This window comes from Cyprinus carpio, chromosome A24, assembly GCF_018340385.1.
Source record: "Cyprinus carpio isolate SPL01 chromosome A24, ASM1834038v1, whole genome shotgun sequence".
Taxonomy (NCBI): Eukaryota; Metazoa; Chordata; class Actinopteri; order Cypriniformes; family Cyprinidae; genus Cyprinus; species Cyprinus carpio.
The window spans coordinates 14,340,367-14,355,619 of NC_056595.1; the positions used below are offsets into that span (position 1 = coordinate 14,340,367).

The window sequence follows — 15,253 nt, forward strand, 5'->3', positions numbered from 1 at the left end:
TAAAACTGAAATAAAAATAACATTTAAATAGAAAACAAAAAATAATAAAAATGAGAAACACATAATTACTAAAGCTTAAACTAAAAGGAAAATGAAAACTGAAAATATTAAAATAAAAAAACTAATTTAGCATATTAATAAAAATTATGATATTATATAAATTATACAAAAATAACTTTGCATAAGACTTGTGCACTATATTGTAAGCCTTTTAATTTCAGACAATAGATTTGTGTGAGAAACAGACCATCATTTAAGTTATTATATGCTGCTGTAGTTCTCTCCTCCACAACGCTGCACCTGGTTTGACATCAGTGACATCAAACATAATTGGTTCTCTTCTGATGAATCACGACATTCCAGACACGAGAGGGAGCAAATTTACAAAATTAGCATATTTATAATTTGCAGTATGTGAACTATTTCTTTAAAGGTAGGTGCATGGGTGAACCAAATGGCTGTAAACAATAAATGTTCAGCATGGTTGGCGGTGCGTGAACAGTGAGTGTAAACAAGCTCAGACTGCTGTTTGCATGTTTTAGAGCATGTCTGAACATTTGTGTTTGAGGACATTTGTGCTGGATTCTCACTCTCCAGAGGTCATTCAGAGGTCAGGGTTATTGAATATCTGGAGTACATAGCACACAGTTGGCTTGTCTTGATATAGAGTGGTCCCAAAGGTTTTGGGACACTTAAGAGACATTTAAAATGTCTGAATGTGATTCTGTTAGGTATAAAATATCAAAATAAATGCCTTAATAAATGTCTTAAGTTTTCTTGTGCTATTTAAAGTTACAGTCACTTCCAGACATCTTCAGTTTTCATTTTCAGTTTTTGCAGTGTATTATTGGTCCAGCCAATGTCCCCCAGTCAGAAAGGCAATCTTTTCCATGCGTTCGCCCCACAGGTGCTGTTTTCTAACCTGGAAGAGATCCTGTCTGTGCACAGGGACTTCCTGTCCATGGTCGAAGAGCTTCTGCAGCCTGACCCAAACCCGTATCATGAAGTGGGCCGCTGCTTCCTGCACTTTGTAAGTCTCTGTCAGCCACGCTCTCTTATTCTCACTGTATTACACACATCCTTGTTGAATAATAATAAATAAAAACAACTCCGTGGTTTAAGCTGGTCTTAGTTGGTTTAAGCTGGACTCCCTGCCTGACAGGCTGAAAAGTGGCCAAAACCACTCCAAAATCAGGACCCAAAACAGTTCATGCTGGGAAAGTACAGTACCTCAGGCTGTTTAAGTTTTTTTCCCCAGCAGGATACAATGCACATGTTTTCAAAAATAAATCATTTTACTGTTTGTGAGGGTAGAACACTGCAGAGGTGCTTTGAATGACAATGCTGTGTTGTGGTTTTGGGATGAAGCCACTGCTTTGTTGTGCTAGCATTCGATCCCCCAATCTTCCTTCTGCCTCTGGATAAAACCTCAGAGACGCTGAAGGGCATGAGGAGTGAAATCTCAGAAACAGGCCTCCTGGCCTCCAGGCCTCCTGTATGGGACTGACTGTGATTTTGTGTGTTTTTTGTCTGTGTTTCTCCTCAGAGAGGAAGGTTTCAGATTTACGACGAATACTGTGGGAATCATGAGAAAGCCCAGAGGCTTCTGCTGGAGCTCAATAAGATCAGGACAGTACGGACACTTCTGCTGGTAAGACTCTTATTGCCACACTATATATCATTTTTGTGTGAATTACAATATTCATGTATACTAGTTGCCATACAATTACAGTCATTCTTACAGTAGAGGTTAGGTCTGCACAAGTAATAAAAAGAAAAAAAAATTGTGATACAGTTTAGTGTGATAATCAGATCGCAAAAGCTGTGATTTAATTAAATAAATATATCAAGAGTCAAGAGGCATTTATTTATCATTTGCATAGTTAACACCGGGGAAAACTGGGCATTGAAATGCTTGTGACGAGGCTCAGACAAACAGTGATAATAACAGGACCATACATAAGCGGATATAGATGTACATTGAGGGCACTGAGATACTGAGTGACTTCAGTGACCATAGGCAGAACAATAAACACAGACAGAACATTAAATACAAATAAGTGGCAGAAACAGATACAATAAGGGTAGACAGTGTTAATAGTTATAAGGAGTCCTGAGGTACTGATATAAGAATATTGGGGTAGAGCAGTGTCCAAAATGTCATTGTAGAATGTCGCAGAGCTACATGAAAGAAAATTAAAAGTGGCAGTGCAGATGCAATAAATAGACTTAAGAGCAGCATGTTTTCCGATTTTGTATTTCCGAGTAGAGCAGTGTCCAAAATGTCATTGTAGAGTGTCTCAGAGCTACATGAAAGAATATTAAAAGTGGCAGTGCAAGTACAATAAATAATAAACTTAAGAGCAGCATGTATTCCGGTTCTAGATGAAGGATTGGTGGCTGTTAAGCAGTATAGAAGCTGTTCTGGTCAGTTTGGTTGTCCGTGATCGAATGGATCGATCTGCTGCTCACCACTCGAGCTGAAGAGCTTTGCGGTCGAAAGAAGAGCAGTTGCCATACCATACAGTGATGCAGCCGGTCAGATTGCTCTCTATAGTGCAGCGGTAGAAATTTGACATAATGTTACAGGAGATGCCAAACCTCTTCAGCCTCTGCAAGAAGTAGAGACGCTGACAGGCTGTTCTCACTATGGTCTCTGAGTGTAGGCTCCAGGAAAAATACTGTGAATGCCAAGGAACTTGTACAGTAGCTCTTAATTGTCTCTACTTTCTCTCCATTGATGTGAATGGGAACGTGGCCCTCTCTCTGTGATTTCCTGTAGTCTATGATCATCTCCTTGGTCTTGGCTCTGAGAGATTGTTATCTGCACACCATGCTGTGACTGCATTAACTTTATCTCTGTAGATTACAGATAGTGATGAGTCCTAGGATAGTTGTATTGTCAGCAAATTTGAGGATGATGTTGTAGCCATGCTTAGCAGAGCAGTCGTAAGTGAACAGGGAATACAAGAGAGGACTGAGTACACACCCCTGTGGGGCACCAGTGCTGAGTGTGAGTGAGGAGGATGTGTGATTGCCAATTCTAACCACCTGGGGTCTGCCAGTCAGGAAGTCCAGGACCCAGTTACATAAGTGACCGTTAAGGACCCAGATCTTTCAGTTTGGCTATAAGTTTGGTAGGGATGATGGTGTTAAATGCAGAGCTGTAATCAACAAACACCATCTGCACATAGGTGTCTCTTCCCTCCAAGTGTTCCAGGGCAGAGTGGACGGCCATTGCAATGGCGTCATCAGTGGATCTGTTTGAGCGGTAAGCAAATTGGAATGGGTCCAGAGTGTCAGGTAGAGAGGAGCAGATGTGGGATTTGACTAGACGTTTCAAGCACTTCATGATGACTGATCAGTGCTACAGGGCGGGGAGTCATTGAGGCAGGAGACAGTTGTTTTTTTGGGAACAGGGGTGATGGTGGTATGCTTGAAGCATGTGGGGATCACTGTCAGTCTCAAGGAGACGTTGAAGATGTTGGTGAAGACATCTGCTAACTGGACACCGCAGGCCCTCAGGACATGTCCGTGGATGCCATCTGGACTGGGAGCTTTCTGGCCGTTGACTGTCTTGAATGCCTTACTCACTTTGAGTGTGGTTAGAACCAAAGGGCAGGTGTCAAGGTCAGCAGGTATTTTCACAGCAGGGAATGTGTTGCAAAGCAAGCATAGAATGTATTGAACTCATTCGGTAAGGAGGCAGACAAAGACACAACACTGCTTTTCCTTCCTTTGTAGTAAGTGATATAGCACAAACTGCTCCAAATGTGTTGGGGGTCAGAGCCATGATATTCTGAATCCACTTTGTCCCTAAAGTCTCTTTTGGCTGATTTGATAGTTTTTTGAAGGTCATACCTTGACTTCGTGTAAGCAGTTAGATCCCCAGAGTTGAAGGCAGCAGTTTGTGCTCTTAACCTTGCACGCACCTCACCGATGACCCATGGTTTCTGGTTTGGAAATGGCTTAACATTAATGGATGGGACAACATCCTCTGTGCATTTGTTGATGTAGCATATCACAGAATCTGTGTATTCATTTATGTTGTCAACACTAAATGACAGTTTAACACTAAAGCTCTGCATGTTTCAGAGTGAAGCGTGTTACTGTGTTCTTACACATGAGCAGCTTATTATCTGCTTATTATCAGCTTGAAATATGTAATTTTTTTCATCACTTGATTTCTAATGTATAGAATTTTTCAATTTTATTTTACTTTACACAATAAATGGCACTCTAAATGCTGCACCAGGTTTTTTAGTACTTGATCTGTAGTGCTAAAAGTTTTGTTTTGTTTATTTGTAAATTATTATATATTTATTTGTAATTATTTTATTATTTACCCTTCATTTGTATTAAAACACATGAATAAAGATGTTTTTGTTGGACACATTTCCTATTCCTGTCTCTGGACGGAGAGCTCATTAATGGGCAGGACCGGGCCAAGGTCAGGTCTAACACTGTGGCTCCGGTGGCATGTGTTTGTAATATTATATCTTATGACCTCCTGTGATACACGGGAGCTCCTTGGAGAGTCCGACACAAATTCATTTCCTCTGGCTGAGCTGACAGAAGTGTCCTTCAACACTCTGTCTTTTGTAATGTAATGCAAACAAGCGCTGACCCCTCTATAACACTAAAATACTTACATAAATTTAAAAGACAATCTACACACTCACATTTTTGAAGATTTATGTTGTGGATTTACTTTAGAAATGTAAAAGCGTGTATTTTTTAACATTAATTCCAGTGTGATTAATTGGTCTATAGGTGTCTCTTGTAAGTGCATTAATGTAAACATGTTTTTTCTTGCTTTTATTAGGGGAATTTGTTAGACATTTGTTTGTCGTATTAAAAGCTCAATATGCTCTTAATGTTTGTTTGTGGTATTTTTGAAAATTAAGAAATGTTTATGTGCTAATATAAAAACAGAAACATAATCACTGGTGTTCTCGAAAGTGTGATGTTGGTAACCTATATGGTAGGCTATATGGTTGCGAGCGCTCTTAGATTTACTGCTTCATAAGTCTTTGAACTCACTCTTTGTTGGCTATACGGCTGTAATTGAATTGGATTTAATGGCAATTTTATAGCCATGACCTTGGTTGGAAACATGCCATCCCTCTGAGACTCAAATTCAAGTATAGTGTGTTATTAAAGACTGCACAGGGACATTTCGGTAATTTTCTGACTTCTTTTGCTTGTTTATCTCTTGAGAACTGCATGTTGCTGGGCGGCAGGAAGAACACAGAGGTTCCTTTGGAGGTCTACCTGGTTGCACCCATCCAGAGGATCTGTAAATATCCATTACTCCTGAGAGTGAGTACAAATTATGCAACTATAGACATTTCAAACTACATTGTAACATGACCTCATAATTTTGCATGAATGATAATTCCTGGAAATAATTTGTAATACATTAACAGTTATATATTTTTAAAATGTATTATAATTTAATTTTTTTCTAAATGATTTTGAAAATGTTTTATTATTTATTGATTGATATCAAATATTGATTAAATATTACATATAAACATATTAATCAAATAATTAATAAAGAAAGAGATGTTAAAATTTCATATCTGGTATTCTGATCAATGTATAATTAATAAAGAAAGAGATGTTTAATTTTCATATTTGTTATTCTGATCATTGTATTGCTTTTTAATATAATTTTGTTTTTAAAATAAATAACACACTAAACTCAAATGTTTTTGGTGAAATGTCAGAGTGTTGCAATTATTTTGTACATTTACATGGAAAATTAACAAGAATTTTACAAGCCATTATTTACACTCTGAGTTTCATCTGTTGCCAGGCTCATAGGTAATGTTTCGTGGCTGTTCTTGAACCCAAAACATTGATTTTTAAACCATTTACTGTAAACACCCACAAGAGCTAGTTCATGTAATAAGACCATAATTTCTGGCATATTCACTGAGCTTCTCACAGTCGGAGCCGCCACGGCCCCTCTCGCTAAATACCAGCGATAGGCATCTGTGGTTGCTCAGATATCTTAGACATTTAAATGTGAGCGGCAGAATTAAACTGATGAGGCAGAACACTTGTGTTTAGACTTGGTTTAGAGATTAGCATCTTCCTCAACACACCCCGTCTTGCAGTAGCAAGAACACTGAACATACCACAAACACAGTTTTAGCCATAATTCTTCAAAAAACATAGCCTCTAGCTTTGGTAGCTCCATCGGTCAATGGCAAGTTTTGTTTCAAAGTTAAGTTCACTTTGTACTTATTCACGATACGATCATGTTTTGTTGCAATTATACTTCTTTCTTTTCATGTAATGCTTGATTTTTTTTTCTCTGTGGATGTTTAGGAGCTGCTGAAAAGAACCCCAAAGAAACACAACGACTACTTGATGGTGCAGGAGTCGCTGCAGGTGATGAAAGCCGTTTGCTCCAATATCAATGAGACCAAAAGGCAGATGGAGAAACTGGAGGTGCTGGAAGAGTGGCAGTCTCATATTGAGGGCTGGGAGGTAAACACACAAAAACACACACACATCATGATAGGATTCTCAATTTGAACTCCATTGTTTCTAAACTATTAGTGGTACATACTACAGCAAACTTAATGATTTGAAAAAAACATTAAACTCTTATCTATTAAGGTTTGTTAACTCTTCTCTATTAGGGTTTGGCGTGCAACTCATCCTTGGGTTAAGGACAAGAAAGATATCTTAATAATTTTAATACTCTTATTTGGCAAGGATATCAAGCATCGCAACTGTTTTCAACATCGTTAAATCATGTGACTTGTTGAAGAGATGTGTTTTTACTTTTCTAAGCAATCAGACTTCTGATTTCTCTTGACAGATGCTAAAAAGTGCAAAAATCCCATAGACTTTTATTGTGTACTCAAACCCTATCTAGGGACTTTCATAGGTACTTTGGGATCATTTTTGAAAGAAGTATCTTATGGTCACCAAGGCTGATCAAAATACAGTAAATACAATAATATTGCACAATATTATTTCAATTTAAAATAATACAATAAAATGTAATTTATTCCTGTGACGCAAAGCTGAATTTTCAGCATCATTACTCCAGTTTTCAGTGTCACATGATTCTTCAGAAATCATTCTAATATGCTGTTTTGGTGCTCAAGAAACATTTCTTATTTTTATCAATGTTGAAAACAATTGTGCTGCTTAATATTTTTGTGGAAATAATGATACTTGAATAGAAAGTTCAAAAGAAATACAAAGTTCTGTCATGAAACTCTGTCGCAGGCCGATCAGTTTGAACTCAATCTGATATAATTACGTCATCATTCACATGGCATAGCTGATTGATTTCTTTTCACATCAACAGCCAATGAGCTTGCTGCTCAGCATTAAAATTTCTTGGATAGTGCTTGCTGTAGCAGTTGCAGCAACTTCACCCTCCACCTTCCCCAGCTCCACCTGTATAGATCTGCTATGTGGGGAATTCATCTATGTCATATATGGGGGTTATTTCATATATGTTATATGTGCGGCAGCAGTATTTCTTACATGCTCACAGCAGCATGTCTGTGGATGTATTGGCAGTAGCAAGTCTCGGTACTTAATTTGCCGCAGCAGCAGTGTAGCAGATCTATTCCACCAAGACCAAACATATTAACACTGCTTTGTATATTATGTTTATTATAATGTTAAAGATTTGTAATGGTTGTAATGAATTTCTTTATTTTTCCAGTCCCTTTGATGTAAACTGTTGAAACCCTAAAATCTTAAGACCTAATTGAACTTGATTCTTTTGTTCGTCCATTCTTTCAGCCTCTGTACAACCCCTCCCTCCACCCACCAGCTCAGCTGAGTGCTCTTTAGACTATGCCAGCGCTATCTGCTCTTTGCATCAATGCCTTTAATTAGACCCACTTTGTAAGGTAGCGGCCACTTGACGATAGCACAAGATTAACTCGGCCATTATTCATATTCAGATGGTTGATTAGAGCAGAAATTCTTTCACAAATGCTCTATAAACTAACCACAAACTATGTGTAACATGCAGATGTGTTCTGCCCCATCACATCGTTTCGCACGCAACACGTGACCCATCAAGTAACCAGCAGGTACCGTCAACTGCAGTCCGAAACTCATTTATCCTCCAGACTTCCCCCTTAATAACATGTGACTGGGCATGGGGCTGCCGGCCAAGGGTGACAATGGCGGTGATTGTGTGGGCAGTGTGGGTTCTGTGCTTGGGGTTTATATAACAGACCCGTCCAGCAAGGTTTTATGTGAGCGGGAAGCTTGGTGGCTTTGGGGAAAGATAGAAAGAGGTGAAATAAAAGACACAGATATGGTGAACTCACACTCATTAGGACATAAAATTCAACCAGGACATGAAATCTTTTAGACAATGGAGTGACTACATAAAAAGAAAACAGATAGAATAGAAAAAGAATAGAGCAAGCTAGTGTTAAGAGAACTTAGCAAAATGTTTATGATAATCATTTATATTATTAATAATATTTTCAAATACACACAACTGCTCATGATAGTATTTATAGGGATAGTTCACCTTAAAATGAAAATTCTGACATCATTTACTTGCCCTCACATTGTACCAAACCTGTATGAGTTTCTTTCTTCTTATGAACATCAAAGATGATATTCTGAAGAATATGGGTAACCCAACAGTTCAAGTATCTCTTTAATATTTTTATTCAGCAACAGTGCATTAAATTTATTATTGAAGTTCAAAGACTTCTATTTCAAATAAATGCTTTTCTTTTGAACTTTCTAATCAAAGAGTTAAAAAAGTGTTACCGTTTCAGATTTGACATCATAGGAATAAATTAGATTTTAAAATATATTAAAATAAACATTTCATTTTAAATTATAATAATATTTCACAATATTACTGTTTATACTCTATATTTGCTCAAATAAATGCAGCCTTGGTGGATTTAAGAGAACGTCTTTCAAACATGAAAAATCTTTAGACCCCAAACTTTTGAATTGTAGCTTATTAGTCTCATTTGCATATGCACATATTCAAATGTATCACATGAAAACATTTTATGTTTGGAAGCAGAGACATCAAACTTGGAGTGGCATACAGTAATATGGGAACATGAATGAGATTTGAAAATTATGGCATTGAATAATGAATGAGTATTTTCCTCACTATAACCTAGCATATGATGTCAGAACATTTGGGATGTAGGAATCGAATGGTCTAATTTTACAGTGCTTTTAGGGTGTTTTCTTTGTAATTTTGGAGTTTGACAGGCTCTGGGTACCATTCACTGTATGCCTATTAAATATTTTTATGTTCCACAGAAGAAGGAAATCACGTAGGTAGAGCAAATGATGGCACTTTGGTTTAATTTAATTAATTTATTTATTTATGACTTCAACAGAGTCCAGAAGTCTGGGTTTTGTGAGTGTGGGTGTTGCTGTGTGGCATGGTGGCACTAGACTGAGTTAACACTTGTCAGTGTGTTAACCACGAAAGTCTAATGAGTGCTGAGTTTAACTGTCTCACGTACATCTTCCTGTAGCACTCAAATTTAGCCTCAACCCTTTCTAATTTCAGAATGAACACTTCACAGCAGGCTTTGGATCTATTTTTAACTGTATATTGCAGATTGCGATACAGAGGACAGCGTTTATGCTTACATTCTTTTGAATCTGTTTACCCATCTGCTTCATGAATCGCTGAGTCATATCGTATTCAAGAATGCAAGTAAATGAATTTGTAAGCAGTCGTAATAAGTTCAAGTCTCGCATATTTAGAGATTAAACAGCAATGACCGCAACTATTTTTAAACGAATAAGTGGGACTTTTGCATTTGAGCCTAGCAGCCTTGCACATGTCCTTGTGTTTTAAGAAGAAATTTAGCAAAACAAAGGCTGTGTTGTTCGAGCATTCAGGGTGCGTGTTGAAATGATCCTAGCCAGGTTTCTCTGTCCACATCAACCATTGTATAAACATACCGCAGAATGAAAAACAGGCGGTTAGATTTTACAAGGGAAATATAGTGGAATGTTTTATAACAGACAGACATGGGTTTCGAAAATGATGTTGACTGAATTTTGTTTTAACATCTACAATTTCCCTGCGAGATTGTTTCTGTCTGTAACACATATCTGAGCCGTCACACCCTTCTGGTAGGCGAGAAATTATATGCATTTGGTCTGTGTGGCCAGAGCTGTCACTTTATAATATTATGGGGAAATTTCTGTGCACCATTTAGTGGTACGTACTGTTCGGAGTGCAGTGACCATTCCAAAACCGCTTTAATGAAGTACACGGTGACCTTTTGGAAGCAGTTCCTATTTCTATTTTAGCCGTCTGTGCTTCATTACTGGCCTTTTGCTTTCCTGTTACTTCATGTCCTTGAAACTAGGCCTTTGATGGGATGCACACCTACAGTGAAAGCAAATAATCTATACGATTTGCTTCGTAATCATGAACTTCAGCCCCCATTAAATGTGAAATGCATCAGTGCATTAATATGTGTTCTAGATTTGGAGGAAGAGGAAGAGGTTGTCTGTTCTCACAGGCTGTGGGTGGAGATGGGATCAGAGAGAGTAGTTTTTCCACAGTAGAGTCCAGAAGCGGCTGGTTGCTCGTTGTTGTTGACCTCCTGCACAGCTGTGTGTCCTTCACAGCAGGTCTTATGAAGCAGTGTTCATGAGACTCTACTGACCAAGAGCACTCTCGGAAACAAGACAAAGTATGGGACAGAGCAGTATAAGGGATGGACCACTTGCATGAACAAATGAATGGGAAAAATTGTAAGGCATTATATAGCAGCTGTAGAACAGGGAATAACATTTTCAAGAAAAAAATAACTAAAACTAAAACTAAAACCATAAAAAAACTTGTTACTTGAAACAAAATAAACATTAACTAAAATGAAGTATAAAATAAAAAGTGTACATTTTATTTTAGAAACAAAATATAGAACTATATATATAGACATAAAAAAAAAGAAAACTAATAAAAATAAGAAAAAAACAACAAAATGCTAAAACTTTAACTAAAATTAAAGTGAAATTATGCTAATTAAATCTAATTTAAAATATTAACAAAAACTATAAAACTATAATCGGTACCAAAATAATATTGACTCTTCCATCAAAAACAACTGGACTCAGATTAATCTTTTTTATTTTATTTTTTATTTTATTTTATTTTAATAATACATTTTTTTAAAATAAAAAGTATAAACATTTATTTCTGGTACATACACATTTGTTACAAAAAAATAAAATTCCGTTTTGAATACAGTGTTTTTTTTTTTTTTTTTTTTTTTATTTCTTTTTAACCTTTTTTGCTCTATTTTCCTCACTCAGGGCTCCAACATCACAGACTGCTGTACAGAGATGCTCATGCAGGGAGTTCTGCTGAAGATCTCTGCGGGGAACATCCAGGAACGCATCTTCTTCCTCTTTGACAACTTGCTGGTGTACTGTAAAAAGAAGAACAGGTGAGCTTTCACTTTCACCTGTCAAACCTTTCAGCTGCCAGCTGTGTTGGGTTTTAATGAGATAACAGAGAAGCTCAAAGTTATGGTTCTGTGCTGCACTCTGTTACAGGCGTTTAAAAAACAGTAAGACGGCCACTGAGGGTCCTCGCTACCTGTTCAGAGGCCGAATCAACACAGAGGTCATGGAGGTGGAGAATGTGGATGATGGAACAGGTGTGTGTTGTTTACTCAGCCTCATGCCATTACAAATCCATATCAGTGTTAAACTATATGAGCCTAAATGAAAATGAGAAATGTTGCATTATATTGTATTGTATTATATTATATATTGACTCAATGTATTAATTACTGTATCGGAAATTAATGGCATCTTTAAATGGATTTTTATTTTTCATTTCAGAGAATAAAATTAATTACAGCAATTCAACATAAAAATAAAATATATATATACAGTGCCCTCCACTAATATAACCCTTGGTAAATATGAGCAAAGGCAGCTGCGAAAATAAATTAAATTATTTATCTTTTTGATCTTTCATTCTAAAAAATTCACAAAATTCTAATGTTTAATTGAAGGGAAACTATTGAAGGTGTGAAGAAACTCACATTGTGAAATAAATGTTTTCTCCAATGCATGTTGGACACAATTATTGGCACCCCTAGAAATTCATATGAGTAATCTCTGAAGTATATTCCCATTCATATGTACATTTTGTAGCACACCATGGTGACTAGGAGCATGAAATTGTCTAGCCATGACTTTGTGTTCCACAGGAATATAATTATGAGAAACACAATGACCAAATCCCCTTAATCATCCATCATAATATAATTCTGATGTGCAGAACAAGTGTTGAGCTTCACAAAATAGAAAGTGGCTGTAAGAAAAGAGCTAAAGCATTGAAAATTTTCAGGGCAATAATTAAGAAGTTCTAATCAGATAAAGATGTTGCAAATCCCCCTGGAAGTGGATGTGTGTTTGTATCATCCTAATGCACCATGAGGAGGAGAGTTTGAGTGGCCAAAGACTCTCCACTGGTTCACAGCTGGAGAATTGCAGAGATTAGTTGAGTCTTGTGGTCAGAAAGCCTAAAAAAAATCCAAATATACAGCCACTACATCACCACATGTGGTTCAAGAGGGTTTCAAGAAAAATCCTCCCTTCTCATCCAAAAACATTCTCCAGCTTATTCAGTTGTCAGACACGTCTGGAACTTCAAACGGGACTGGCTTCTATGGTCAGATAAAACTTAAAAAGTACTCCATCCTCACGGTTAAATATACTGCTGGATCATTAATGTTGTGGCCCTTTTTTTTTGCCAGAAGTCCTGGACATCTCATTCAGATAGAATCTGCATCAGGGATTCCATCATATACCAACAAATAAAAAATCAAAACCTGGTTGCCTCTGTTAGAAATCTTATTATGGACCATGGTTAGATCTTCAAACATCAAAATCAACACAAAAATGTCTTACTAAGCACAAAATGAAGCTTCTGCCATGGCCATCCCAGTTCCCTGACCTGAACCCTGTAGAAAATGAGTGGGGTGAACTAGAGAGAAGATGCACCAACATGGAGCAGGGAATTTGAAGGATCTGGAGAGATTCTGGATGAAGGCATGGTCTCTGATCTCTTGTCAGGTGTTCTCCAAACTTATCACGCTTTGTAGGAGAAATCTCAGAGCTGTTATTTTGGGAAAAGGAACGTTGAAATAATTGGGTGCCAATAATTATGGCCAACGTGAAAACAACAACAACAAAAAAACATATATATATATATATATATATTATATATATATATTATATATATATATATATATATATATATATATATATCTATATAATATATATATACGTTTTTCATTTTTATTTTAGAGAAAATAGTTTTTATGTTTTATTTCATTTATTTTATTGTTTATGTAATGTAACTTTTTAAAAGTTGTAGTTTAGTTAACTATAATACCCCTGATCCATATAGCTATTAAATTTTTTTCTGTAAAACTCAAAAAAGGGATTTTAGCTGAATGTCTTTTCCGAATAATGAAAGTAATTGGGTACTAGGGCTATTAAGCTCTAAAAGTGAAAAAAAAAAAAAAAAAAAAAAAAAAATACCATCATAAAAGTAGTTCATATAAGTCATGTGACAGCAAACATAATTGGCTTTCAGGGAAATCCATCCATAAGTTTTAAAATAACTGAATAATCTTTGCACCCTCAGGGGGAAACTATACTAAACTCTATAGATCTATAGCGCGTTATAGTTTCAAAGCATGTGTGGTAAGGGTTTAACTACTTTAATAGCTAAAGGTTAGAAAAATGTCATTTTCTGGGCAGGATGACAAGTGCTTGGAGCCCGCTGACTGGATGAACTCTTGAGTGGAGTGTGTTTTGGCGATGGAGAAGCCCTGATTATCAGTTATATTTGTAGAAGCAATCATTTGCTCCCTGGCAGACCTAATATCTGGCTGCTCTGGAGATGGATGGGTTTCAGTCCATGGAATCTATACAAAGCCAGCACTGCCGAATTTGCTGGTGGGTGTTTTCCCATTCTTCCCAATGACTCCGTGTAAAATCCAGACATAAACTATTATTTGTGTGTAATGAAAGCTGTTAGGTTGATGGAGACTTCCTGTGCGCAGCTGTAAAAGTGCACTCTGAAGCCATAAATGAAAGAAAGAATATTCAAGTAAAGGCTCGTAGCATTCTGTTATAATGAATTTAAAACTGCAAGGGCTAATGAAGCGGTTTTAAAACTGATAGGTCTTTATATGAAAGTTGAGAGCTATTTGGAAATGGATTCAGTTGAATTAAAGGAAGATGCTGCCTGTGTTGGCATTATCCCACCAGCGGTCGTACAGATGGATGCCTGTAATTTATCCAATTCCTGTGCTGAATTGAGACGCGTAGTCATAGGCCATTCATGGGGGAAGGAAACACAGGTGCACAGATTCACTGATTATGGTGCGAACGAACGGCCCATTTCTAATGCGTGAGAAAAGAAACTGATGAATACACCTCACCTTATTTGTTTTTTTGCTGAGGTGTTTGTTCGCATATGGTTTTCAGAGTTATGCTTAAGTTATGATCTTGCTTGTTGGGCGGATTTTTGTGTAATCATCTTCCAAATAAGGGAGTTTTAAGCAAATGTAGTCTACGTTTTCTGAAGCAGCAGTGTGTTACGTGAGCTTTTCAAATGAACTTGTGAACTACATGTGTATGTATTAACATGATGTAAACATGCATTGTTTCACTTTATGTAATTGCACATATTTGCGTAATTGCAAAAAAAAAAAGTAAAATTTTAGGGCATAACAGATTCACCTTAATCATGCATAAACCTGAAGAATTTCGAACAGAAATAAATAATCACATAACATTCAAAACAACCATTTTATAATAATAATAATAATAATATTTTATTGATTAATTTACTACTATTTTTTAACTAATATGTATATACTCTATATATATATATATATAAAATATAACAATAATAAATTATTATTATTATGTGGATGTATTAACATAATATTACCATGCATTGTTTTACTTTATGTAAATACCACATATTTGCATAATTGCTAATATTTCGGGCATAAAATTGAAGAATTTGGGATAAAAATATATTATCGAACATTATATTAAAACAAAAACAAAACAACAATAACAATAATAAATGTTATTATTTTATACAAGCACAAACATACTATATATATATATATATATATATATATATATATATAATATATATATAATTATTTTATACAAGCACAAACATACTATATATATTATAATATAAATA

The 15,253-nt window shown here is 36.2% G+C and overlaps 1 protein-coding gene across 1 annotated transcript in view; it reads left to right on the top strand.

Moving 5' to 3' along the window:
- Positions 1 to 15,253, top strand: part of LOC109067463 (phosphatidylinositol 3,4,5-trisphosphate-dependent Rac exchanger 2 protein-like) — a 111,661-nt gene that overhangs the window by 21,712 nt on the left and 74,696 nt on the right. Inside the window, exons 3-8 of the mRNA XM_042714277.1 lie at positions 908 to 1,030; positions 1,547 to 1,651; positions 5,221 to 5,322; positions 6,340 to 6,501; positions 11,317 to 11,450; positions 11,560 to 11,663. Coding sequence (XP_042570211.1) covers positions 908 to 1,030; positions 1,547 to 1,651; positions 5,221 to 5,322; positions 6,340 to 6,501; positions 11,317 to 11,450; positions 11,560 to 11,663 — 730 coding nt within the window. The remainder of the gene's footprint in view (positions 1 to 907; positions 1,031 to 1,546; positions 1,652 to 5,220; positions 5,323 to 6,339; positions 6,502 to 11,316; positions 11,451 to 11,559; positions 11,664 to 15,253) is intronic.